The following is a 27,601-nucleotide window of genomic DNA, read 5'->3' on the forward strand; positions in this document are numbered from 1 at the left end:
CTTCTCAAAGTCATACATTATGTCACCAGAGTAAAATTGCATTGCAAGTGCAACTTCTCTACCTTTTATGTCTCTGTTCATTTGAGTATGATTACCAACTAGACTATGTGTGAATAAAGTAATGTTAGGTAATGCCAGTAAATTTAGAAGTCAATTGCAATGCAAGGTAGAATCAATTTATCAATGCAAAACAAGATCATTTAACTGTCATCATAAGCATGGAAGCATTCATTGCATGCACTCATGACTATATATAAAAATAATGTAATAATATCAGTTTATGAATTCGCTGTTGCTCCAACACTACTTTTAAGTCGTCTTGTTAATCTTCTAACAGACTGTTTTACCTCATCATACTGCAAAACTAGTGGTAAGTTTGACAAGTTGAGAATTGCATATGTTGCAATGTTTGCTGCTAACAAGTATGGGTGAGAGAGTGCTTCAAATTGTCTTCTGTCTTCTTCACAATCAAGACCTAAACGAATTCCTCCAAGGTTGCATTGTATATAGTTGGTTATGTGAAATAAAGTTCTCTCAAATGAGCTAATTTGAATACTGGCACTGATCCACAGTAGTGCTAATACTACCAATAAGAAGGAGAATGTTACAAATATCTTCACTTCAGGAATAGAGAAACATTTTTGCTTTAACATTCTACTCTTTCTCTTGTAGTGCTACATAAAACAACGTGTAACTTCACAAAGACACAATACATAGATGAAAGGTAACATTTTTATAACAGAATTTTGTTATTGGGCTTTGACTGAAGCACTAGGCATCAGAACATCAAGTGTTATCCTTTGCTAGTCTAATAAGCCAGCCAGTTTTTATGTGCAGTGTGAAAACTTTCTGACATGTAACCTTCACCAGTATTTTGGGACTGCTAAAATTATGGCAAAAGTCATAGTTGGCAAATGTAATGAAACAGCATGACTTGGTGACAAAACAACTATTGCTAAAGATGCATATATAATTTTTACTGGAGAATAATACTTTCTGACAACAAAATACTCGTGAAAGCTGGTGTTTTATCACATTACATAGATAAATTTCTTTGCAATTCGTACAATCAATAACTGGAACAGTTTACTTAACTACATTGTGCAGTCCTCCTCATCTGTCAATGTTTTTAAGAATTCACTTGACTCTTACTGGAATGATAAACTGTATAATAGTGTGTCTGTGGGTTGTATAAACTTTCATTCTTCTGATGCTCAATCCGCAAACTAGCAAGACTAATCATATAGCATGCAATACAAAATTTTGACAAGATAACTTTGACAATTTAACTCGTTGGCAGTTAATACTTTTGGCAAATTGCTTATGTCATACTGCATTCTCTCTATTTGGTTGGTTAAAGAGTAGACAAGACAAATTGATGTTGATATAGTAAATTTGCCAAATTTTCTACCACCAAAATTTTGTATCGTGCAGTACAGACACTGTCAAGTTTAAAGCTACACACATACATTGGGACAGTCAAAGGCAACACTATAATTAGTGTTGCACCAATAATCAGTACCCCGGCTAATATTGGCTACCGTAGCATTTTAAGTTATTTGTTAATGGTTTAGTTGTGACTACAAGCCATGACCAAAGTAAACTGTGAGGCTTTAGGTTTCTATGTAGTACCAGCCACTTGTGTCAACCATATAGTAGAAGTATAATGTACATAAGTAACTTTTATACTTGTGGTATACATCTAACTTTAAATTTTATTTTCTGGTATGTAACCTTCTTGGCACTTTGGCACTTGTAATAGTTGACAAACATAATGATACAACATGAATTGGTGATAGAATAACTATTGCTAGCCTAGAATGATCTGCACATCAATGCTCGCAAATACAAGTTACTTAATATTGATGAGGATGAGTGTCAGTGTTATTAGTGTATAATTGGATTGGTTATGGGTATTGGCTAAGTTTGTGCTAATATTGGTATTTGGTTATCGGCACAACACTACTATAATTATAGGCAGGCACATGATCTGCTATTGTACTATACATACTGATGACTCACTCCATGTATTCTTTGTAACACAAGTAACATCATGATTAAACTAGCACAATTAATGACAGCAGTTGGAAATATGACCCCATAGAAGTTCACATTAACACCAGCTCCACAAAACAGTGGAGGAAACTTAATAATCTGATACTGTGAGGTTGCCAGAAAATATATATTTGGTGTTGTCACAATAATGATCACAGCTGCCACCTCAATAACATGAGTCACTCTACTGGTGAGTACCTTGTTAACTCGAGATGTTTTAAGTGGGTAGATCATTGTCAAGTAAAGATGTAGAATATAGACAAACCAAAACATACTGTACATGACTATAGTGATGATGCCTATGAATGCTACAAAACACAAAAGTTATGCATTATAGATACTAGAAGTTTACTTGACATGAACCAACCTTGCATATTGCAATATGTTGTTGAGTTATCAGTAACTTTAAAAAGGTATTTATCAGAACACAGTGGATTCCATTCTCCCAGTGTAATGTTTGACAAGCTTCTAAGAATTGCTGTATAGTGATAATTACAATGATGATAAACATCGCACATAGAGTCTCCACAAACAAATATGCATGAAGCATGTTGTGTTGTAGTAATTTAATTCAAAGCAGCTATGCTGTGAAAAAGGGTGTGGCTTTCCAAAAACAGGTTAGTCTGAATAAGGTGATATCAAAGGTGGAAGCTAAGAAATTGCTGCAATGATGTTATAATGTCACTTAATTTGTGACAAATTATTAATTGACATAATATCATTGCAGCCTTTTCTTTGCCACCACCTTTGATATCATATACGGAAAAATAAAATAAGATATTCAAAAGCCAGCACAAAAAAAGATGATATCTAATTCAAAATATCCAAGCTATAAAAAAGGGTGCAACCTTCCAAAAATAGGCTAGCTATATAAAGGTGATATCTAATTCAAAATAGCCAAGCTGTAAAAAAGGGTGCAGCCTTCTAAAAATAGGCTAGATATATTGGAAAGCTGTACCTTATTTTTGGAAGGTTGTACCCTACTTTGTACTTTTATATTTTACTGACGCATGCAAGAAAACAGTTTGTACACTGCCAGGTACATCCATGCATACTACATCACGTCATCAATTACACATCCCAGTGATGCCACAATTACATAACTTACATTGAACAGTTATCAGGATAGCATTTATCACCAATAATATTTGAGGATACTTAAACCTGCAGAATGATTACACCATTATCAAACAAAGCTCTATACATTCAAGAATAAAACAATCATTGTGTCCCATGAATGTATACCAGTGGCGGATACAGGGGGGTTGCAATGGTTTCAGCTGAAGCCCCCTCTGAAAAATTGTACGCGCCCCTAATTTATTCACCAATCGTGTGAGTTATAAAATGACCAACAGTTATGCATAGTGTATCACATTGGGATCCTTTCTACTGGCCAAAATTTCATACTTTACCTTTGAAATCACTAGAAATAGCATTACGGTGAAGCATGGTAAGCGCCTCTAAAGATAATTATCGATTTAGTGCTGTTTTGCTTTAAAACTTTCTGGGAAACAATGTTTTGGAGTGATTTTTACAATTCACTATAGATCTAGGTAGCCATAGGCTACTGAGCTATAAGACTGCGTTAACAACCCCAGCTGGACTCTGGTGGGATCACAGTTATTGAAAACTTCCTGAACTTGAAACCCCCTCTGAAAATTCCTAGATCCGCCACTGTATACACATAGGGTTTAGCATGGGAGGGGGTGCATCATGGTAGTAGTCATATGGAGCAGGGGGTCTGGGAGTGCAGCCCTACCCCAGAAGCTAAAGCGACTTTGTATTAATTGTAATAATAGCAACAAAGTATTTTAATTGTAATTAAATGCTTTGGAAAGTATTTGTATTTGCATTTAAATACTGTCCTGACAAGAGTATTGCAATTGTATTAGGAAATTTTCTAGTATTTGTATTTATGATTAAATACTATGCACTGTATTTGACCCAAAGTCTGATGTTTAGTTTCTCTGTACGGGGGGGGGGGGGGGGGGGGGGATAGCTATTAAGCATATGGTGTCTAACTGTTACAATTTTATAGTTAAGGCCACCAGAAATTTTCAAAAAGTGACACACCAGAAATTATTGTAATGTATGTAAACTGTGCAACACACTGGTTGTCTTTTGTCTTTAACTAAATAACAAAAGAAGCTAGCATAAATGCATAATTTTCTTTTATAGGAGTGCAGTTATAGTACAGCAAATCGCCTTATGTAGTATTATGCCAAATGAGTTAACAATTTCAGTCCACTTACATATTCCTTCTGTTCCAAATAGCTGCTATCAATACAATGATTCCCCCAATTGCATTTATTAGATGAGCCAAGGCACTATCAACAACCAATATAGTGGCAGCAACTTCTCCATCTTGAGAAAATGATTTACAAAGTGGTAGACAAACAGAATCATTGTTGTCAAGATCAAATTGATCAGAACAATTCAGTTGGATAGTCTCTCCATATCCATCACAGTCAAATATCCCTTCAGTTCTATTTGAAACTTCTAATATTCTCCATTCTGAAGTGCAGTATGTTTGTCGTATCTCTTGACACACTATCTCCCCCACTAAAGCTAGGTCATCACATTTTCTCAGAGCATCACAAAACAAGTCCTGTGTTTCTTGAATGCAAAATGGAAATGTTGACTCACTCTCATTACGAAGAGTTTCATAAGTGTTTATGACATCTCTTGTACAACTATTTGCTATTGAAAAGTTGCACACTTCCAATAAATCATCCTAATAATATAATGTATGTATATACAAACAACAATGCATGTGTATGCATGTGTGCATACCATTGACATTGAGGAGCTATTTGCCATGTTACTATCTGGACTAGGTCTGATATAGAAGAACAGAATGGGCAATGCGAACAATCCAACAATAAAACAAATCCCAAGTGTAGCTGCCAATCTGTGTAAGACGGTGAGGTTTAACCCATTAACATGAAATCTTGTAGGCTTCATGTTATCCTCAGCACTTAAATCAATTGCACTGACATTAGATGCAGCAACATTCTCAATAATACTGTTTGTTGAACAATTGGAATTGTACATGACAACATTTTGTATAACCGTATGATGGTTTATGAAGTTGATTGTAGTAAGACTGTCATTTTCAGCAGTGGTACTTACGGTCATTTTAACTTGTAACTGACGTCCACTGTGCTCCTCTGGATCAAACTGGTATGTATTCTCTAGCACAGAACTGTAAATATATAGCACATTACAAACTAACTAACATACTAGTAATTATAATCACAGGGTATATTATGTTACATTATAGAACTTTGCGTAGGCGAGATCAAAGGGAAAAGTGTACTCAGTTTAAATTTCATAAAGTACACTCTCAGCCGGCCAACAGCTTCATCGACCACAAAGAGTACTTTATTGCACGAATAAAGCAAAGAGTGCTTTATTCGACCGCAAAGAGTGCTTTATAAAGCAAAGAGTGCTTCATCAACCGCAAAGAGTGCTTTATTGAACGAATAAAGCACTCTTTGCGGTGCAATAAAGCACTCTTTGTGGGCAATAAAGCACAGTTGCCCACGTGCTCTAGTGCAAGCTAATAGCCTGCAGGGCTCACGCCAGTACGACTAATCACCTAAACCGGTGAAGGCTGATAGCCTTGCCGCGCTGAGTGATCAATCACTCCAGCCAATACGGGTTTCACCATTGGATTGCGTTTATATAGACATAAGAGTAATGGATACTTCACTTTTCAGATGATAATTAATAAGATTGGGGTGCAACACCATTTCTTTTTGGTATGCGTAGATTGTAGAGGTGCTTCCGGAAAAGTACTTGATTCGAAATGCTGTGTAATGGGTTGAACATAGCTGACAACGAAGCGTAATGGATACTTCACTTTTCAGACAATAATTGATATAGCTGGGGGACGCGGTGCCATTTCAGATGTGGTATGCATGGGTTCACCAGTCATAATAAAATTATTTACACAAAAAATTAACAAACAAGTACACGAAAAAAATTGGAATTGTCAACTAGAGTAGGAACCATATAACACATCGATAAAAAGTATTGAAACAAGTTGGAGTAGTCCATGATATTAAATCACAGTAAAACAATAAGAAGTGTTATATCCCTACTGTGCATTTCCGTTATGGTATCTTGAGCACAGTAGGGATATAACACTTCTTATTGTTTTACTGTGATTTAATATCATGGACTACTCCAACTTGTTTCAGTACTTTTTATCGATGTGCTATGGTCCCTACTCTAGTTGAAAATTCCAAATTTTTTTGTGTACTTGTTGCCAGTATAGCTACACGACAATTTACTATGGGGAAGGTGAAAACTATAACAATAATTTGACTTACAGTAATCGCAAGAATTGTTGTATAGCTAAAAGAATTACAGCCAGGGTAAATATTTTCATATGTCTCTGCATGGATGTAAAATATTAATTAATATTTGCAACCCGGTATGACAAAACCAGTCTTTTGGCCTTTCCAGTTTGATAAGCTGTAACTTTTTTTTGCCATATACAGTATGTATCTATTTGAAACTTTACCACATATAACTGTATTATGCAATAGCTTAAACCAGACAAAGTTTCAAGTTGCTACCTTATTCATAAGACTATTAAGTTATGAGTTGTCAAGTCTAATTGGAAAGGCTATATAGGACTGGTTTTGTCAGACCGGGTCACATTTTTGCTCTGAAATTACAGACCATGCATTGGTACATGTGTATGTAGCTATGCAAACATGATGAACTAGGTTCATGTTTATCCATTATATCATGGGATATTCATGGCTTTAACTTGCATATAGTTTCATGCAGCTAAATCACTTTTCGTACTTCTCTTCAGTGTCATAGTATTGGGAATTTATTTCACCAGACCTTTTTCTTCTTGATCCATGACAAAACAAGAAGAGTGGTCTGGCTGTGTGAGGCTATCGGCTTTGTAACATCATGGTCAGTTGGGCTAGTGAATGAATGGCAAACTGCATTTATATGACTTGGTCTGACTAAACCAATCTTATAGCCTTTCCAAGTGGCATGACTTGACAAGTCGGTAGCAACATACCACCTTGAAGTTGTTGCATATACAGCACTAACACGTGTGAGTTTCAAGTAGCCAAAGCATGGGAAGTTATGGGTTGTCATGTCAACTGGAGAGGCTATAAGACAGACTGGGTCACATAATTATGCCCACAGAATGTTATATCACATATTCCACTGACTCAGGAATGGTAATTAGTAGTTATACAATGGGAATGAGTGTGCTGCCTGGTATAAGTGCACAAGCCATATTTATTCCTTTTCTTGATGATGCACAGAAATGACAACGGTTATTAATCCTTGCCAGAACATTAAAATGTGCCATTCTATGGATGATAAGGCATACTCTGTTCGGCAACTTGCATTTGCTGTTGTATGGCAATCAATGGTACATTTAAACCTATTCAAAGGACTTGCATGCTGAGAAATAACTTTGTATTATAGTTAGCTGTAATCAAAATACCTGCATGGCTTGAGAGTTGTTGTACTTCTTTCACCAGAAACAGCAAGATCTTTGTACCAGAGCGATTGTGTAATTTCTAATGTAATTTGAGGTACTGTCTTTCAACTTAATTGTTAGTGATGCTGGAGTGTTTTGAAGATCATACCTCATACTAGATCAACAGTAATGTAATACGTACATTGTTCCTAGTGTGTGAATATGCTTAAGAAAAATTTGTAAACTTAAAGTTATAGATTAAAGGTATGGAGAGCATCAATATATAGGCTACACAAGTGTCAAAAGACAACACTATTATATCAACTGGCTCATCTTTCTATATAACAATAATGTTTATACAGAAGCATTCAACTTTGATGTCATGTAATCCGGCAACATTTAGAAAATGTATGAGTTGTAGCAAGTCTGCTATTGCTTGTCAAACAAAATACTCAAGGTCTATAATGTAAACCTTGTATGTAGGGACTTTTGTTATATACATTAAATTCTGTCCTATACTAAAGCAAGATATTATACGTAAGTGTTTCCCACTAGGGACCTGTGAGAAGACTGAAGCCTGTTAATACAGGGAGTCAAAATCTTGAAATCAAAACTCTGTGGAATACAGAAAATCATCCCAGACCCAATAGTGACTGGATCCTCAAACCTTCTCTGTATTCAACTTAAACTTTATCACTGGCAATGTGCAAATGCTGTGCATGAGAAAGATCTTGACAATGTAATGTTCTGTTGGATGCAGCAGATCCAGTGGTGTTTTGATTCTCAAGCAACAGGCATGCTGAGCCGGCAAAGTACATGACTTGACAGGTTTTCATTAATGTCACACTGCACTACATGGATCAAAAATTGAGAACTCCCACTGTTACAAAATGCCTTTTAAATTGTGTTAGTCTATATTTCAGATTCATACAGATATGGGATACTATAACTTCCCTTTAATACAAGCTATTAATATATTCATTACTTTGTAGTGCAGTATAGTGAGAAGTTGCTACTGTCACTTAATTGCACTCCCTATTACAATAACAGTGCAAAACTAGAACATCTAATGTTAAACTATGTCACAAGGTTTCAAGTACATAACTCAATCCAATAATTGATCTTGCCCTTTTCTGCAGTGCATGCAGTCAAGCAATTTTTTTGTCCTTGTTTTCTTTGTCCTTGTGCATGCATGGTAGGCTTCCTCTCTTGTAATTAGCCATCATTTATTGTAATTCATTTTTAGGTTATGTTACTGCATGCAGTTAAGTATTAGCTATAAAAGTAGTTACAGTTTTCATGCATTTGGCATTGTTGTCATTCAGAGTCATCTTATAACCTTTAGCATCTAATTTTGGATCCCACTTCTTGTATTAACATAATCTGTAGCTACTAAAGTATTAAAAGCAAAGACCCTAGTGCAGCTAAAACTGCATGCATGCATGTCATAGCAATTTACTGCCAGTTAGATTTTGTTGTATGCCTGATAAATGAGTACATGGGCTTGAGTCGATTAAGAATAATACAGATGTATACTATTGACGTTAATGCTATGTAAACATTACTACTAGTTTAAATAACACATGTTGCCAAGTACAAATCAACAAAATTATGAATTTTATACAATGGTTGTAGCTTTAGTAGCTAACTCACAATTCATGGCATAATGGGAATGAAAACTAACTCAACAGGTTGATTTTGCTATAATAGTTCCATAAAGCATAATTTAAAGCATTAACATGCAATGTGCCTATAAGTATATGTTAAAGCATAGCCGCGAGTGCTATATGAAAAATAAAGTACGAGCATCAAGGCCAAGCGCCAAGTACTTTATTTTTCATATAGCACGAGCAAGGCTATGCGTTACCTTCTCCCACCCATCATCGAAGCAGTTAGCTATGTTCAACCCGTTACACAGCAATACGAATCAAGAACTGTTTGAAAAGCACCTCTGCAATCAAAATAGCCACTATGAAAAATATGGACGATTTCCATTTCGAAGGGAAGCCATCACGTGCTCGCGCCAAATCAACACCTTTCCCTGTTAGCAAAGATTAATGGGACACAAAGGAGGACACTGGTAAGTCCATGAAGAATGCATTGTACATACTGCGGTATGCCAAAAGGCACTTGTCAGGCCGAAGCAACGTCGAACAGTGAAAAAATCAAGCCCGTAGCCTTAGCCGTTATTGAGTTACGCTAGTCTGAAGGCATCAGTCAGTTACTTAGTCAGTCAGTAGAAAATTCCATTGAATAAAATTTTTTTAAATTCTGTAACAACTAGTTGAAAGCGTTTTGGGTCGATCTGAAAGCTTGTTTGGGCTTAGTTTTACCTCACCAATACTGCCTCATCGTCATAAGGGAAAATTGAGGTTGGTTTTTGGGTGATATTATTTTGTGGGCCATGCCCACTTCTTTGTGGTCCCTACTATACAGTTACTATCGTACTGTATGATAGCTATGAATGCAATTTTGCTACTGGCAATTGACAGATCATGCAGATCACAAACGATGTAGAGTATGTATGTAAACTTCAACAAGTAAATGGAACTAGCGATCACAATTACAACTAGCTACCATTCACTATACCAGAGACAACATACAAAATTTTCATGAAATATTCATAAAAATTCCCAAGGTTTCTTTGATGAAATTTACCCAAGAAATCTCTGCAGTGCCATGAAAATACCATAAAATTCTGCCTTATGAGAGTACCCATGGTACCCCATGAGATGACTTTCATGCAAGGTAGCTACATTTTCACAACACTCTCACTGACTAGTTGTAGCTAAAGCTACAAACTTCACCGGCCACTAGCTATATGAATATGGATAATGTGCTGCCATGCATACAACATAATTGTGGCCAGAATCACGACACTGTGCACGTACGTATAGCCCATGTGCCACGATGCGACAACTATTAGTGATATGGCCTGTGGTTGTGTGTCTGTGCTGCCGGCAGTTTCTATCAACTCGCCGCCACACTATACGTACGTATTTATGTTCCGGCGCTTACTTTGATGGATCTTTGCTACTGGCCTCGAGCGGCATGTTAGCTGCTGAGCTCGCTCGGCTGAGCTATCAAGTGATCACTGCAAAGTTTTATAATGAAATGAACCTTCCTGCTGATTCCGAGGCTGATTCATCAAAGTTTTGTATCGAGTGAGAAGTTCAGTATCAGGTGATCAGTCACGCTTATAGTTCTAATGCTGATTCAAAGTCAGTGCATAGAGTTGACTCGGTCTGTACATGTATAGCTAGTCCGCTTCTTCGATTTCAACAGAACCACTTACAAAACTCGGGAGCATAAGTGATAATAAATCAATCATCAGGAGTGAGTGGAATGCACAGTCTTGGCGCCACCCACCCGTATGGCGGACGGCGCCAGACTCTGGAATGTATATTATCTATATAATAATTCTGTAACTCTTTTCCGGCACTGTCCCGTCGTTCTTGGTCGGATTCCAATCGGATCGGTACCATTCAAATCTAAAATTTGAGGCGAATCTTTTGATCCCGGATTGGTGGCGATTCGTTGAACTGCGGGAAATATCCTTTAAACCACCGTAGCTACCCGAGGAAGACACGAATGTGTCCAAAACTTTCTGGAGACCTTTATCGTGTTACCAGTCTTCCCCATCCCAGCTTACACCAGACGTTTCTCTCCCCCTGTGGACGACATAACTAGAAACGGAAAATCGAGGCAGTAAAATTTTTAAACAAAAACTCCTCCCTGGTTTTTCCCCCGATTAGCTTCAAACTCGCTAGACCAACTACCCGTCCAAAACAATGTGTCATAAGGTGGTTTTCGTGTCTGTCATTACGTGCTAACCTTGGTTGCGAGATACTTATCACTGTCAATGGCCATTATAAGTTTACGATATGCGTGTACGGCGTTCCGGTATACACGCGTTGCCAATAGTAAATCACGTGACGTATTGGTCTAAAAGCTTACAATGAAATAGGATCAATTACTTTTTCATGATTTAACCAATCACATCAGCGAATTTGATCATGTGATCTGGTGTGTACGCTATCATCCGGCAACTAAAAAAATTTTTTTTTAACACACCCACCAGTATAAAAGGAGAGTTTCGTAGTGGGTGTGGCAAGTCTACGAGCTATGATCGGGCTACTTGACAGTCTACAGAGGGAAGACTCGCCAGTAATACACACTCTGCACCCTGCTGTGCTGTCCACTACAAGGATAGAGAAGTGTCAGCTACTGCGACACGAATATAAGCAGGTCAGGGACTACAGACAGACCTAAAACGGAGGATTACCAACAACACCACTGTAAGGGAGAAGGAAACAGTGGTAGTAGGGGTGGCAATTTAACGAGCTATCATCACTCCAATCAGGCTACAGACTACACAAGGAAGATTCGCCATTGTGAGTGATGAAGAACGGAAGATTACGTTCAACTAATCTAATAAAACATACATCTACCTTACCAAGCTTTTATCTGGCGCCGCCCGCCCCTTCGCATAAAGTAAGGGTCTGGTGAAATACAGATACTAAATCATTTCTAGCGCCCAGATTCGGCGCTAGCCAATTAGTGCATGCCAATGACGCTCACACAGAAATCGCCTTGGCAACACAATGCTTTTGTTCGAATTGAAGTGCAATCATCTGACGTAACAAGCATTACGTGAGCCCTCTAATTGAATTCCTTTTGAAATGATTAGGTATTTGTATTTCACCAGACCCTTACTTTTTGCGAAGGGGCGGGCGGCGCCAGACTAACCAGGCTACGCAACGTGGACAACATCATGAAGTGACTGTTGCAATCTTCAATGTGTAGGGAGACATAAGATACGTTTTCATTCCTTGGTAACTCCACAGGGACAGCTGAAACTTCTAGAAGCTCTATTACTTATCTCCCTTGAACTACCCTAATAGAGCATACATCGCGCTATCTACCCTAATAGAACACACACAACCTCTCTACCAACAATCAATCAGTGAATCTTTCTCTCAACCTCTCTAGAGTAACCACTCTTCATATGAAGGATTGATCTTGGTAATGCACCTTGATTCACAAAGCAACAAAAGAACTCTTCTCTATCTAAATCCGCATGGTTGTGTTGACCTTGCTCAGTACAGCTGATAAACTTGAATACCCATACTCAATACTGTACTGCATACACACTTGGTCATGCGATAAGTAAACATTACACTACCATGACTAGGATGTACAAATAAAACTACAATTACTCAAATTGACTACATAAATATACAAAATGAATGTGTCAAATGCAAGTTGAATTAGAAGCTCATTATGGTGATGCACCAACTATTGGTAAATTGATCCTCATACCACACTCAAAGACTTTGTTAGTTCATGCAACATCATCAAAGTTGAGTACATCCCTGCCATTCAAAACTAATCTTTTTCATGTATGTGCATGGTTGTAATGGGACACATCTTGATACGCCACCTTCATGAGAACTGTGTTCTGCATGAGTACTGTGCAGAAATTCCAGTGTACAAGGCCACCAACATTACACAATTGAGGAAATTATGTATGCACATCAGTAGCTATGTGTAATCATGTCTTTGTTGGTATGTAATGATGTGATTACTCCTTGATCATTAGCAATGTTCAAATTTAACTGTATTCACACAATAGGACATAACAATTGTCTTAGTATCACGCGCATTTTGCGCGGGTACCACTAGTTATTTATTATTGTTACTGAGCAGACAGCACAGCTGATATGCTCAGGAAAAAAAGCAATCATAAGATGAATTTAGCTACGTAGTTACAAAGATTACAGTTATTGAGTTCCATACAATGTTTGCAGTTCCGCTGAAAAAGAGTCAATATTGTTGCTCTCAATGATGGAAGATGGTAAGTTGTTCCAATCCTTAATTGATCTGGAGAAAAAGCTCTGTTGGTATGAATAGGTAGATGAATTTGGTAGAATAAAATGATGTGGGTGATATATTCTGGTGGATCTTGTCATTGAAATAAAATGAGGAGGAATTGACAGTGAATAATCTTGATGTATAATTTTAAAAAGTGCTTGTAATCTGGATATTTTACGTCTCAGCTGAAGGCTTGGCCAAGAAAGATGCTGTAACATAGCTGTGACTGAGCTGAATCGATTGAAATCATTTAGGACCCATCTAGCTGCCCTACGCTGTACTTTCTCTAGCTGTTGAATATTGTTATGGTGGTATGGGTCCCAGATGACTGCAGCATATTCCATTGACGGTCGTACTATCGTAAGGTAGGCTGTTGCTTTGATGTTAGACGAGCAGCAACTCAGATTGCGTTTCAAGAAGTTTAATGTTCTATTGGCCTTAGCAGCTATATTACTAATATGTGGAGACCATGATAGTTTGTTGTCCAATATAACACCAAGGTAGGAGTGTTGGTTTGATGTACCCAAGTTGTGATTGTTTAGCTTGTAGTTGAAAATGATTGGTGATAATGATCTGGTAAACCGCATAATAGTACATTTGGTTACATTGAATCTTAATTGCCACTTAGTTGCCCATTCGTGTAGTTGATCAAGATCATGCTGAAGTTGAATGGCATCCTCCTTGGTGGTGATAATTCTGTAAAGTAAACAGTCATCAGCAAATAACCGTAGTGACGAATTTACATGTTCTGTTATATCATTAATGTATAGAAGAAACATCAAAGGGCCGAGGACCGTCCCTTGAGGGACTCCTGAGTGAACAGCTATCGAGTCAGAAAAAGTACCGTCCAAAGCTACTTTCTGTGACCTTCTGGTCAGCCAAGTATTGACCCACTGACAGATGTGATCGTTGATACCATAGTGTCTTAATTTAGCTAATAGTCTTTGATGTGGGACACTATCAAACGCTTTAGCAAAGTCAAGGAGAATGACATCGGTTTGTTTCTGTTGGTCTAGAGTATGTGACAAGTCTTCTATCAGTGAAATAAGTTGGGTAACACAAGAGTGCTGGGATCTGAAGTCGTGCTGGGTATCAATGAGAATGCTATTTGAGTTTAAATGATTCATTATGGAATGATATATAATATGTTCCATAGTTTTGGAGCATACAGAAGTCAATGATATTGGTCGGTAGTTTGCGGTACTAGTACGGTTTCCTTTCTTGAAAACTGGACATACATTGGCCATGAGCCAATCAGAAGGTAGTATACCTGTGTCTAGTGATTGAGTGAATATAACTTGCAGTATAGGAGATATTTCGTTTGCACAATTCTTCAAGATAATTATATGGATGAATGTTGTCTGGCCCACTGGCTTTGTTGGTATCTAATAGGGATAATTGGTGTTGGATACCAGCCACTGAAAATGTAATACTTGGCATAGTAGGCAGAGCATTCACAGGGTTGTTGCAACCATTCATGGAAGGGATATTAGATAAGTTTTCTTTAGTGAAGACTGACTCAAAATAGTTGTTTAATGCATTGGCTTTACTCTTTGTATCTGAGATAGATTCACCATCTACAATTAGGGTGGAGATATTATGGTAGTCCTTACGTTTTGCTCTAATATACTTCCAAAATTGTCTACGATTTCCATTAAATGAGTTGTCAAACATTCTATTAAAATAATTATTGTGTGCTACTTTAATCTTGCTATTTATAGAGTTTTTAATCTTGCGATAGGCATTCCAGTCATTACTAGATTTTGTTCTTTTAGCTATGTTGTATAATTGTTTGCGTCTCTTCATATCCCTCTTTATTTCTCTGTTTATCCATGGTAATTTGGAGTTGGAACATATAGTTTTGTATGGCACGTGCTTTGCAACACTGTCATTGATTACACCTTTTAGATCAGTCCAGTTTTGTTCGACAGTTTTACAGTAAGGATCATTCCCAAGAAAATAAGTTTGAAATTCAAGTAGATCTCTTTTAATATTCTCAAGATTAGCTCGGTGGTATAAAGCAACTTTGTGTTCAGATTTAGTATTAATATTTGTGTTATCTATATTATGATGAAAGACAACGGCCTCATGATCCGACATTCCTGGTGCAGTAGTTAAGTCCAAAATGGTAGATGAGGTAGAAAGTACAAGATAAAGTATGTTGTTGTTTCTAGTCGGAGTATTGACAAATTGATTAAGGCCAATATCATTAATTTAATCTTTTAGTGCTCGCATGATGCAGCCCACGTAGGCTTGCGTCGATAATTTTTTGGATAAAAAGCATAATGTTGGCATAATGGAGCATAATTAAGAGCATGATGGGCAAATCTCCGCCACATTAAGTATAACTTCTGTTATAACAGTCACAAATTCAATGGCTAACCTGTTTTATGATCCTTGATTGTAGAAAAATGCACTACAGTTTTGGCTACAAGTTTACACTCGACGGAATGAATGATTTTCATTGTGGGTTTGAGTTTTATAGGACACATGTAGTCACTGATGTGCGAACTAGTACCAACGCATGGCAAAGTAGTTTAGGTGAGCTTCAGTCATTGCATGTAGACTATTTGGTATTATATAAAGCGTCTCATCGTGAATAAAATGTAATAATTATGATGATTATGATTATTGGAAGCCATAGGCGGCGGAAAGGGGGGCTAGGGGCTAAAGCCCCCCTCGGTCTGCTGAGGGGGGCTTAGCCCCCCCTCAGAATGATATCACACCGAAATTATCTTTCTTGGAGTGGGGCTGAAAACCGTGATAAAGATCGAGATACTCTAATAGAGCAGTCACTCTAAATAAAGTAGTCAGTGTGTAGCGAGCTATGTAAGGATTTTTATGTACTTTATCAGCTAGAAATGGTAGCTGGTGAGGTGGAAAGCTCTTGTCAGTTGGTTGTAACCTTTTTTTTTTTTTTTTTTGGTCTCACCTTACCAAACTATAGAAGTAAGTCTGGGTCAGCTCAGCGGAACCCCCCCTCATATCAACTACTTCCTCCGCCGCTGTTGGAAGCTCGATTGGAAGACCGTCATAGAAGCTCTGATGATAGTAAAGTTAGTGGTGAGTTAGTATAGCTAGTGAATGTCTGGATATTGAAAATAGTGAAGTCTCTGCAGGTCTGCAGTGAGACTGGGGTAAATATCAAGCCAGGAAAATATTTCAAAATGATCGCGATTCTCTAATAGATCAGTCAGTAAAACGCTCTAATAGAACAGTCATCGCATGCAACAGAGAGAATGAGAACCAATTAAAGTGTTTGTCCCCAGGAGGCTAATATGTACTTGGCATGGTGCTGCAAATTTTTTTTGGTGCTGCAAATGCAAGTTACATATTATACTGAGCAGTTGCTGTCCTTTGAATACCAATTGCTACAAATCAGATCAATCAGAAACCATGCATAATATTTTCTATATAATTCTTTGCATACAAAGCTACAAAGATATTAGACAAGAAAATCCTTATAGCTTTTGAGGGACTACAGATATGCACCCCTTCTCTAATATTTTTTATTTATTTATTTTATTATTACTTTATGGCAAGTATGCCAAGGGTCTGCAAGCAACTGGTGCTTGCAGCCTAAAAACACAAGTTATACATACATTATAATTACTTTAACTAATTATAACTTAGCTATAGTGTTTGAAAGTTTGATGGTGGCGAGAGATCGTGACATTTGCTGCACGGACATAGATAATGGTAGGTACAGTGATTGTCATCGTCAAAATGAGTTACAACTCTGTAGCACATCCCAATTTCAAGCTATTGTCATCGTCAATATATTGTCAAGCTATTTGCTGCACGGACATAGATATTTGCTGCACGGACAAGACATTTGCTGCACGGACATAGATAATGGTAGGTACAGTGATTGTCATTGTCAAAATGAGTTACAACTCTGTAGCACATCCCAATTTCAAGCTATTGTCATCGTCAATATGCCTACCAACTCTGTAGCACATCCCAATTTCAAGCTATTGCTATTATTTGTATGTTGCAGTTGAATTAACACTTCTCCATTTACACTGTATCGTATGAAGAACTTCTCTGCACAAAGAAAAAACACAAAATAAAAGCATAATGCATTTCTAAAAAGCAAAAACAAGCATAATAGGCAAAAATTTTGGGAAATGCCAATAATAGCCGGGCAAATTTTGGGGTATAATAGACTCGATCCTAAGCCCAGGTGAGCTTCATTGTGTAAGACATGACCTATATGGTTATTTGAAGTGTAGTATGTACCACTTTAAGGCCACTCCAAATTAATTCCCAGTTTCCCATCCACTGCCCGCATTAGTTTCGTGTGGCCAGACCCTTTCCGCACAGCTGCTTATCGATAAAGGGTCTGGCCACGCGAGGCTACTGTATAGCTTAAATATTTCGAGGGGCAAATATTTCGAGGTTGAGCAATGTTGCTAAAAATGATTTTTTTTTGCGGATTTGCAAACACTCCCGAAATGTGCGACGGTCAAAATATTTCAAGGGTGAAATTTTCGCTGATAACACCCAAAACCACAAAATCAGTAAAAATTTCCCCTCAAACTATTTAGGTTGTACAGTATCTTGGCGATTGTAATTTCCAATCGATAAGCAGCTGCACAGAAAGGGTCTGGCCATACAAGACTATACACCCACATATGGTTTCTGTCAACTCCAAATATTCCATTATTTTCCAGTTATTCTTGCATTCTCTACAGGCTCAGTAAAAGCCATCTTGTAACAGTGTCACCTGAGCTCACGTGTCAGCAATGCTAGCTACAGTGTTGGGAGTAACGCGTTACATAAGTAACGCGTTACGTAATATTATTACTTTTGTGGTAACAAAGTAATATAACGAAATACGCTATGAAAACAGGTAATATAACGCAAGATACTTTACTTACAAACGTAACGCGTTACCTAAGTAATATAATTACTGTAACGAGTCTAATATGACGTAATATTATTACTAAAAGTGATGAAGTTACTAATCTCGTTAGTAATCCTCTGAGTAACGCCTAACCACAACGAAGTAACGAGGCCTACTGAATGAAGCTTATTCACTAGCTTCTTACTTATAACCAAGATTTACACATTGTCCAACAACGCAATCATGTCACGTGATAAGGTGGTAGTTTCACACGTGACAGCTTAAGGCTGTGGACACAAAGTAATATAATATGTAATATTATTACAGTTACTTTATTTTATGGGTAATATGTAACTGTAACTAAATAGTTCTGTTGTAAGTAATATGTAATATGTAACTAGTTACTTTTACAAAGTAACTTGCCCAACACTGGCTAGCTATCAGGTCGGCAAAATTCATGTTCGTGTTATTTATTTAGGAAAGTACAAGCATTAAGCATGTTTTTGTGCAGCTTTTGATGGTTGTGCAAATTATGGCTTAAAAAGCTGCAAATCTTATAATGGAAATGGACAGCCTGCCCGCATGCAAATATGCCTGAGTCCGGGACGGGAATTATTTGGAGTGGTCTAATAGGCCTGTCTGGTTGACTTTAAATACGTAGGTCAAATCAAATCAATCACTTCAAATAAGGCCACTCCAAATAAATTCTCCCGGTGGTTCCCATCCTGGACTCAGCCGCATGTGGGCGGGCGGTCGGTCCATTTCCATTATTTCATTCTAAGATTGGCAGCTTTTCAAGCTATTATTTGCATAGCACAACCATAAAAAGCTGTATGATTAAGCTTATTCCTTCCTTTTTAAGTTGCAAAAATAACACAAACATGAAGTATGTGCCGACTTGATATAGCACTGCTCAGGGGCGGATCCAGAGTTTGGAAAGAGGGGGGCACCTTGCTGAAAAAAGTTGAAGAACAAAAAAAAAAAAGGTCAACAATAATAGCTAGTTATTCTTTACCACAATTATATATTATATCATGTATGTTATGCAAAATAAAATCCTATTTATAGCTTCATAAGTAAGTTGCACTGCCTCATGAACATTGTGACTGCTTTATTAGAGTAATTGACTGCTCTATAGAGTATCTCGATCTTGTATGCAATTTCTTGAAGGGGGGGAGGGGGGCATTTGCCCCAAATGCCCCATCTTGGATCCGCCATTGCTGCTGACACTGTTTCAAGATGGAGCCTGTCAGTATGCAAGAATAACTGGAAAATAATGGAAAAATACAGAATAATGAAATGCTTAGAGCTGATAGTAACCAGATGCGGGCGGTGGACGGAAAACAGAGAATTTATCTGGAGTGGCCTAAACTACCACATGCATATCCTCGCCACATATGTCCAAAAACATGTAAAAAGTTTTATGATTGCCATCTTTTCTGATTTATTAAGTCGAATCAAGTCAATCAACTCACTAAGGTTATTAAGTCAAGTCACTGTGCACTCACATACACTTTTAAATTATGTATGTGACTGCATTAGGACTCCTCAAGGAGGACACCCTGAACTGTGGACACCACCTTGATAACCAGGACACTTGTTCATGGTCCCATTTAATCCTAAACTCGCACAAATAGTTATGCACGCAAAATTTAAGGTAGTTAGTTAACACATTTATTTCCTACATGTGTATCTGCACAAATACAATTTAAGACTTGCTTGTTCTGATATTTAATTTACAGATGGGAATAGAATACTTGAAATGCTGTAGCTAGCAGTTACTTTACTCATTGAGTTACAAGTAATGTACATGAGTTGTGGAGCCTTTCTCCTGCATGGAACCATGCATATTAGAGAAACTAAAGAAGTTGATAAAAAATGCATGTACACCATCGATAATGGGACTAGCTAACTTTCTTACAATGCATGCAGTCTAACTCAGTTGTACCCGACTGTTCTATTAGAGTATTTGAAGTGAGAGTATTTGAAGTGAAGGAGCTGAGAACCACAGGGGCTTCACTCCTTTTTCACTCATTATTATTGTAAAAAAGTATTCTACACATAATTATTCAAGTTTCATGTCATGTGATAAAACTAGACATATTAAAAAATTTAAAATTTAAAATAAGAAATAGGGATCGCTGAAAAAAGCCACAAAACAAGAAGGGATCGCTGGGGTGGTAATGTAAACCACAAATCCCTATTTTGACTCTCTATAAATGCTCCATTTGAGTATAAAAGGTCAAAATAGGGATTTGTGGTTTACATTATCACCCCAGCAATCCCTTCTTGTTTTATGGCTTTTTCAGCGATCCCTATTTCTTATTTTAAATTTTTAATATGTCTAGTTTGTGTACTTTTTCCAAATCCATTTATGGATTATAAGTTAATTGGCACATTAGTGTAGTAAGCTAACAGAGACTCCTTGGTTTAAAAGGCTAACTCATTAGATATGTTAATGCAATATTAATTTTGTAATCTATGATAAAGACTGTATTTTCATCCTGATTCATTTGTACACACACAAAATATAAGGCAGGATACATTAATTCCTAGTCTATACTGAGTGTTTGAGCCATTATCGTCACACTTTGTGCCATCGCTGAAAACACACTGCTATATGAGCTACATGTACCTACCTGTCAGAAGAATTACTGATTGTGCACCTATCATACAGGAGGCAGTGTTGATGGCAGCACAGGAGACTTGAAGAAGAACAAGATGTCTTAGGTGTTTATTCTAACAGAAGGGCAAGAATGAAACTCTATGATACAAGTTATAAGAATGGTAACTGTTAGTGTTATAATTCCTGTAGAGTCCAATTTTTTTCATAAATTTTCACGTGATATAACGATGCATACATCAAGCACGTACATTATAGGTGTAGAGTTGTCTAGCAGAATAGGTAGTGAAGAGATAGCTATACATTGTAGCTGTAGTGCTATTATTGTAGCGATGACGCTTTACAACACCTTTGTATAAATGCATGTATGAGCAGGGCTGAATACAGCAGCAACATTGTGAGTTGGTATTAATCAAGCTAAATAGGAGATGGCTAGGGTTGGCCGAAAAGTCTTCCTATGCCGGTGTCTGCATGTACAAATCACAATGTCACACTACCAGTGGCCAGTGGTGTAGCCAGTCTTACATGATTACCAGGGATTTGGCAGTCATTACCCATACATGAAAGAGTACTTTAAACTGGCATATTGAGTTCCAATTGCCAGGACTTAGACTGGGCTTTAGCCCTGGAAAGCCTAGGTGTAGCCTGCTAGCAACAGTGTGTCACAAAGTGGAACACCATAGGTATAGTCAGCAAAGTCTGGTTAGCATGCATGTGGTCATGGTTAGAAATGTTTGCAACTGTCAATATCACTAGCTGATCGGAGAGTGTGCTAGAATATGTACACAGTAGCTAGTTACAGTGACATAAGCACAGTATCCCATATAAGACTGTCAGGCTTCACACTCTGTAAGTTGTTTATGACATGGATACCATATGGGAGGGTTGTTGATGATATGTGGTTAGACCGCAAAATATTTTTAAATGATAGGGATGTAATCAACACCCCACCCAACCTTTTTTGCGTATGAAAAGCAGCCATGATATCAGCGCTACCATTTATCTTCCATCTATAATGGACAAACAAAGCACTCACTGTGATGGCTAGGAAGAATAAACTAGATGCCTTGCATGCGCGCTTGAACGACTTCTCGTAGCGAAGACGGGCAGCTCACTAGAGACCCTATTATGGCGATCTTGTAAGGTAAAAGCATAGATAATCTATGGTAAAAGAGTGCTGCACAACTTCAATCTGCCATCTATTAACGTTATAAAGACTATAGTCGAACAATACGCATCCCTGAGCACATGCACAAGATCCCGTAATTTTGTTCTTCTACGGCTTCTTCCGTATACGAGAGCGTTTGCATATCCATGGTAACCGTAAATGACGTTGACTGACACACCTCCGCCGCCATATTGCTGTACCACCTGTTATACGCGTGGTCCTATGATTGTGGTAACCGAAGTGGTAATGACTGTTTAGATAGTGAATATGGTATGAAATCAATGCGAATACATAGTAGTGCTGTTACTATTGCATGGCTGTTGATAGGATTCATCTAGTGATGTTTGTCTTAGTCAGCACGCACAGCTATTGAAAGTGAGTGATAAACGAAGGTACCTGACAAAGATAGCGGATGTTGGCGATCCCTATTGTATACCAAGTGCACAGCTTAGTAAGGAAGTTATCCCGTCGGTCACAAACACAGACATCTTCAACTATCTTGTTTTGACTACAAGCTTCTGTACCTCTGAGATGTTTAAAGCTTTTAAAAGCTTTGATGCTTACAAGTACTTTATGTGTGGCTTTGTGAACTGTTTGGGATCAAAGAAAATTGGTAGTAAAATAGTTACAGTTGCCAAGGTATGTAAGAAAGATAAGTACCCATATTATGTAGTATAGTAGTTTAATACAATTACAGGTGAGACATTCGCAACGAGCTAATGACCCTCCACTTGAATCATGGGTGATGAGTCTACTTGATGGAACTGTTGATTGTGGACATTGTACCTGCATGGCAGGACTTGGAGAAGTTTGTTCTCATGTAGCAGCAATCCTTTTCTACCTGGAATCTGCAGCTCGATCAAAACTAACTTGCACACAAACTAGTTGTATGTGGAAGGAACCTACCTTTGTTGATGCTATTCCATACTTGCCAATTTCAGAGCTGCCACTGTCCAAACCAAAGCCTAGAATCAGCTGTAACAAAAGGAGAGGGGCTCATCATCTAAGTGACATTACACCACTTGAGGATATGTTTCAGGTAGCAGAAGAATTGCCAGTTTCTGAGCACCCATCCACTAGTTCATCAGCCTGTCAGTCAACAAGTTCCTTGTTGTGTGTTCCTCCATCTGCTGAGGAGCAAATGGTCTTCCTTAGAGGTATTGCTCACAACCGACCGGAAATTTGTTCAATAGTACCTCCATTTTCTAATGAATTTAAACCCACAACAAATACTATTCAGCTACCTCCATCACTGCTTGATCTGTACAATCCAGAAAATGAAGAATTGCTTTACACTGAGTTGTTGGAAGTATGTGATGAATTGCAGTTATCGGTTACACCAGAAGAGGTACAGAATATTGAAGTTTACACTCGAGAGCAAGCCAAGAGTCCAGCTTGGTTTAAACAAAGAGCAGGAAGGATTACTGCATCAAAAATGAAAGCAGTTTGTGCCACAGACCCAAGCCATCCTTCGCAATCATTACTAAGCCAGATCTGTTATCCACATTTGAAAAAGTTCACAACGCCAGCAACCACATGGGGGTGTGAACATGAAGCTGTTGCAAGATTGGCATACATTGAGATGATGAAACCCATGCATACAAATTTTCAGTACAGAAATAGTGGATTCGTAGTAAGCACAGAATATCCATACATTGGTGCCAGTCCTGATGGAGTGGTGCAGTGTGACTGCTGTGGATGTGGGGTACTGGAAATCAAATGTCCATACTGCGTCAGAGAGAGCACTCCAGATGAAGCACCCTATCTCAATAATGGTAAACTCTCTGAAAAGCATGGATATTATTACCAGGTTCAGACACAACTGCTTGTTTGTTCAGCAAATTATGCTGACTTTGTTGTAGCTACATTCAGTGATGCTTCCCCCAATTTGTCATGTGAACGCATCTTTCTAAATGAAAGTTTTATAGAACATGTTAAAGCTGCCGAAAAGTTTTTCAAAATTTGTCTTTTACCAGAGTTACTTGCTAAGTGGTACTCTCGGAAGGCAGTTATGCCTGATCAGACTGCTGCAGCTTCAGTGGTATCTGCTGAATATACATACTGTTACTGTAAGGAAGATAAGGGTGGTGAAATGGTTGGATGTGACAATCCTAATTGTTTATATGGCTCATGGTTTCACCTTGAATGTCTCAAGATACCTAAACCACGCTCCAGTAAGTGGTATTGTCCAAACTGCAGGACAATGCCTGAGTTTTCCCGTAAACGGCAGCAGACTAAGCAGTGACTTCACCTTGTGTTAGTTTATTATTAACTATTAAAAGTTTGTATAGGTTTTTTAATGAAGTAAATAATAACATGACAAAGTTCATCTATTAATAATAATAATTGTTCAATTACATGACTATTCTACTGGTACAACTGAAACACAAAGATTGTTCAGGGCTGAACACACTAATATTATTTTATCGATTGGTGGTTTGTCACCAGGGTGTTTGGGCTTTAAAAAATCAATAGGGATACAACTCATCAAAATTGAGTACCTCTGACGGGTAGCTCCAATGACACGTTCTATGTGTATCCGTACATTCGCTAACTTCCTTGTTGCCTCAACATCTATGGGTGAGAGTTGGGAACAGTCTCTTGTAAATGATGGTATATGAAGTGTTGCCTGCATTCTGGCCACATCTTCAGCAATATCAAATCCCCGGTCCGCAAGAACACAATCTCCTGGAAGTAATTTGTTTAAAAATCCAGAGTTGACTGTCAAAAGTTTGTCACTGACTCTTCCACCCCAGGCAGGTGAAATGAAGCTTGTTACACCTTGTGGACACATTGCAATGAACACTTTTGCTGTATTTGCATGCTTGTATTGAGACCAAGTGGATGATTTTGCCACTTGATGACTAGGGGTTTCAATTTTAATCTCAAAACAATCAATTACTGCAACAACCTTAGTGCCATATGTAGCCCGAAAACAGCTGGGCATAGTCTTCCATAATTCCTCTCTTTCAGGCCACTTGATGAGCCACTCCAAACGACAAGACATTATATCCAACATTTCATGGAAACGCCTACTGACAGTTGATGTACAAATTCCTAACCGGTAAGCAATGTCTTGTAATCCCAAGTTAAGCCTCAATTTCATGAGCACTATCATGAACGACCTCCAATAGTATGAACGTTTATCACCTAGTGCAAAGGAGCCCATCACTAGCTCAAATGTTTTTAACAGGAGAAGGCTAGTAGCTAACCCAGTGTAGTATTGTACCTTGGCATCATCAGACATAATGTTGTTCTCACAGAAAAAATTATCGTCATCCGTCTGTACGGCTTTGTTACACATTTTAGGTGGCCTTGGAGTTTGAGTTTCACCATCAGCTGTCTGTATTGCATGATCTATCAGCCCACTGTTTGAATTAAGTGACAACTGTCCTGTTGTTGTACTGGTTGAAGTCAAGGTACCATTTGTCAAAATAAAGGTTGGGTTAGTGATCAAGGTACTGTTTGTTGTAGACGTTATGGTTGACATAGTGGTTATTGTAGAGGTACTGGTTGAGGTACTAGTTGTTGTAGTTGAGGTACTAGAGGTAGTTGCCAAGGTAGAGGCTGAGGTACTGCCTGATGTACTAATATTTGAATTCATCTCGAAAACTCTTTTGTTCCTCTCTTTGGCTCGTGCTTCTCTTTCTGAGGCTCTTTCACTAGCTGCATGTACTACTGCCACATCTAGCTTGCTGTGTCCAAGTTCCAGTGTGGGGAACCAATCAACATTATGCTTATCCATTGTGTCAGCAGGCTTCCCTACAGAGCATTTGATGGTGTGACAAATGTTAAACTCATGAGTATCAATGATATCAACTTAATCATGGATTATAAATTTCCTAGCTACTCAGGAAATGTATAAGCTGGACTGAAAGCCAACACGCATACAGTGTACAAGTATAACAAATAATACACTATAAATATTTTGTATATAATCAATGCATATCAATGCATGCACTTTCAATAGATACTGTACTCACTAGCCACAAAATGACACTCGCAAACCCAGACATTTGCTAGCTTCTCCTCCGTTAAATCCTCTCTCGAAATAGCTTTCAGCCAGGCCCTCCTTCGCTCTCTATTAATCTCCAACATTTGCTGACCTTGATGCTGAATAATGGCTGGAAGCCTATAAAATGAACATTTAGTCTTGGATGACGGGAGCTGTTGGAGCAGTTGATTATCGCACATCCAACCATATTTAAGCAACAAATAAACAAACAATTAATCCTTGAATAAGCCGTAAAACCTTGAATAAACAGTAAACCACGAGATACGCCACTCACTAACTACTGTCCACGTGTTTCGTGACACAGTGCGGCAACAGGTGGTACAGCAATATGGCGGCGGGGGTGTGTCAGACAACGTCATTTACGGTTACCATGGATATGCAAATGCTCTATGAAGAAGAACTTAGAAATTTATCGAGGTGGAGGTCGGTTAGCGATCTGTGGAGTACGGGTTAATTAATGGGTCATGGACACGCGGAAGGACTCAGTGAGTAAGGCTGTGTAGTTTTTATCGCGAAAAAATGGAAGCCTTGGGCTGTACACGCCGTGAAACAAAATAATAATAATAATAAATTATGAAACGCAATTTTTGAATGTTTCTAAATTTCGTCTAGACCATTTTTACTGCTATATCACCATTTGTCTGAGTTCAGTATTTGATAATAAGCCATCTGAGTGTTGTTTTGTGCTCGAGTCTGCTTTCTAAGGCTGGTTTTAGGTGACTGCTCTATTAGGATTTTTAAAAAAAATTCCACTGCGATTCCTATGATGAACCCACTATCGTGGTTCATGATTGTGAATAAGGAGCAATCTTGTAGGCAGTGACAATAAACTGTGAATTAACTTTGCCTGCATGGCCTTAGTAATTTCTCAGATTATGGCAACCTACTTATACCAGTCCACATGTTATCTGTTACCAGGACCGCCCACAGGGGGGGGGGGGGGGGGGCAACTGGGGCATTTTGCCCCGGGCCCCAGCCTGAAAGGAGCCCCAGGAGGCCCCACGAAGGGCCCCCTGAATACTTGTTTAAAAGATCGATATACTCTAATAGAGCAGTCACAGTATTCTTCAGAGGAGCAGTGTAGCAAGCTTATAGATAAGGAGATATGGTTGGTGATGGGTAGTTATTGTCATTGCCAGCAGGTTGTGACCTTTTTTTTTTTTTTTGGTCTTCACCTTACAACTTGGGTGAAGGGCCCCACTTTAACTCTTTGCCCTGGGCCCCTTAATTTCTCTGGGCGGCCCTGTCTACATCATTACCAACTTTGTCTGTAGAAGAAGGGAAATGACATTAGGATTAAAAAAGGAAAATGGGAATGCAAATTTAAGGTAACATGGTGCAGCAGTGAAAAGACTGCTGCTGTTAAATAGCACCAAAAGTTGTCAGCCATCTATTAATATATGATTTAGCATCAGAAAATCAGGAAAATATTGGTACTGTCATTTTGCAATTTCAGTATTTGTGAACGCATCAAATAAAAATCAGGAATTATTCACACCCAATATTTTTTTCTCTTTATTTAATAATATCACTACACAAGGAATTAGCTACAT

The 27,601-nt window shown here is 38.1% G+C and overlaps 3 protein-coding genes across 4 annotated transcripts; 1 reads left to right on the forward strand and 2 right to left on the reverse strand.

Annotated features, from left to right (window-relative positions):
- Nucleotides 1-278: 278 nt before the first annotated feature.
- On the reverse strand, nt 279-10,572 carry LOC136242241 (uncharacterized). Its single transcript, XM_066033657.1, has 7 exons — nt 10,538-10,572; nt 4,849-5,260; nt 4,308-4,789; nt 3,164-3,219; nt 2,423-2,533; nt 2,023-2,363; nt 279-674 (listed from the first exon to the last, which is right to left on the reverse strand). The coding sequence occupies exons 1-7, from the start codon at nt 10,570-10,572 to the stop codon at nt 279-281; spliced, it is 1,833 nt and encodes a 610-aa protein (XP_065889729.1).
- Nucleotides 10,573-22,176: 11,604 nt separating this feature from the next.
- Nucleotides 22,177-24,360, forward strand: LOC136243189 (uncharacterized). 2 transcript variants are annotated; one of them, XM_066034708.1, is made up of 3 exons: nt 22,177-22,303; nt 22,361-22,672; nt 22,731-24,360. In XM_066034708.1, the coding sequence occupies exons 1-3, from the start codon at nt 22,301-22,303 to the stop codon at nt 24,276-24,278; spliced, it is 1,863 nt and encodes a 620-aa protein (XP_065890780.1). In that variant the 5' UTR covers nt 22,177-22,300; the 3' UTR covers nt 24,279-24,360. The 2 variants fall into 2 exon arrangements, with proteins under 2 accessions (XP_065890780.1, XP_065890781.1); XM_066034709.1 differs by lacking the exon at nt 22,177-22,303 and having other exon boundaries at nt 22,576-22,672; nt 22,715-24,360.
- On the reverse strand, nt 24,321-26,433 carry LOC136243190 (uncharacterized). Its single transcript, XM_066034710.1, has 2 exons — nt 26,017-26,433; nt 24,321-25,795 (listed from the first exon to the last, which is right to left on the reverse strand). The coding sequence occupies exons 1-2, from the start codon at nt 26,225-26,227 to the stop codon at nt 24,396-24,398; spliced, it is 1,611 nt and encodes a 536-aa protein (XP_065890782.1). The 5' UTR covers nt 26,228-26,433; the 3' UTR covers nt 24,321-24,395.
- Between the last annotated feature and the right edge of the window lie 1,168 nt (nt 26,434-27,601).

Source organism: Dysidea avara, chromosome 13 (assembly GCF_963678975.1).
Source record: "Dysidea avara chromosome 13, odDysAvar1.4, whole genome shotgun sequence".
Taxonomy (NCBI): domain Eukaryota; kingdom Metazoa; phylum Porifera; class Demospongiae; order Dictyoceratida; family Dysideidae; genus Dysidea; species Dysidea avara.

Coding starts and splice junctions, on each gene's coding strand:
- LOC136243190 (XM_066034710.1), bottom strand. CDS start 26,227: ATGTGCGATAATCAACTGCTCCAACAGCTCCCGTCATCCAAGACTAAA. Junction 25,796..26,016: donor CGAGTGTCATTTTGTGGCTA/GTGAGTACAGTA, acceptor AATGCTCTGTAG/GGAAGCCTGCTGACACAATG.
- LOC136243189 (XM_066034708.1), top strand. Junction 22,673..22,730: donor AAATAGTTACAGTTGCCAAG/GTATGTAAGAAA, acceptor ATACAATTACAG/GTGAGACATTCGCAACGAGC.
- LOC136242241 (XM_066033657.1), bottom strand. CDS start 10,572: ATGCCGCTCGAGGCCAGTAGCAAAGATCCATCAAA. Junction 3,220..4,307: donor ATTTGGAACAGAAGGAATAT/GTAAGTGGACTG, acceptor ATCATTCTGCAG/GTTTAAGTATCCTCAAATAT. Junction 2,534..3,163: donor TATCCTGATAACTGTTCAAT/GTAAGTTATGTA, acceptor ATCACTATACAG/CAATTCTTAGAAGCTTGTCA.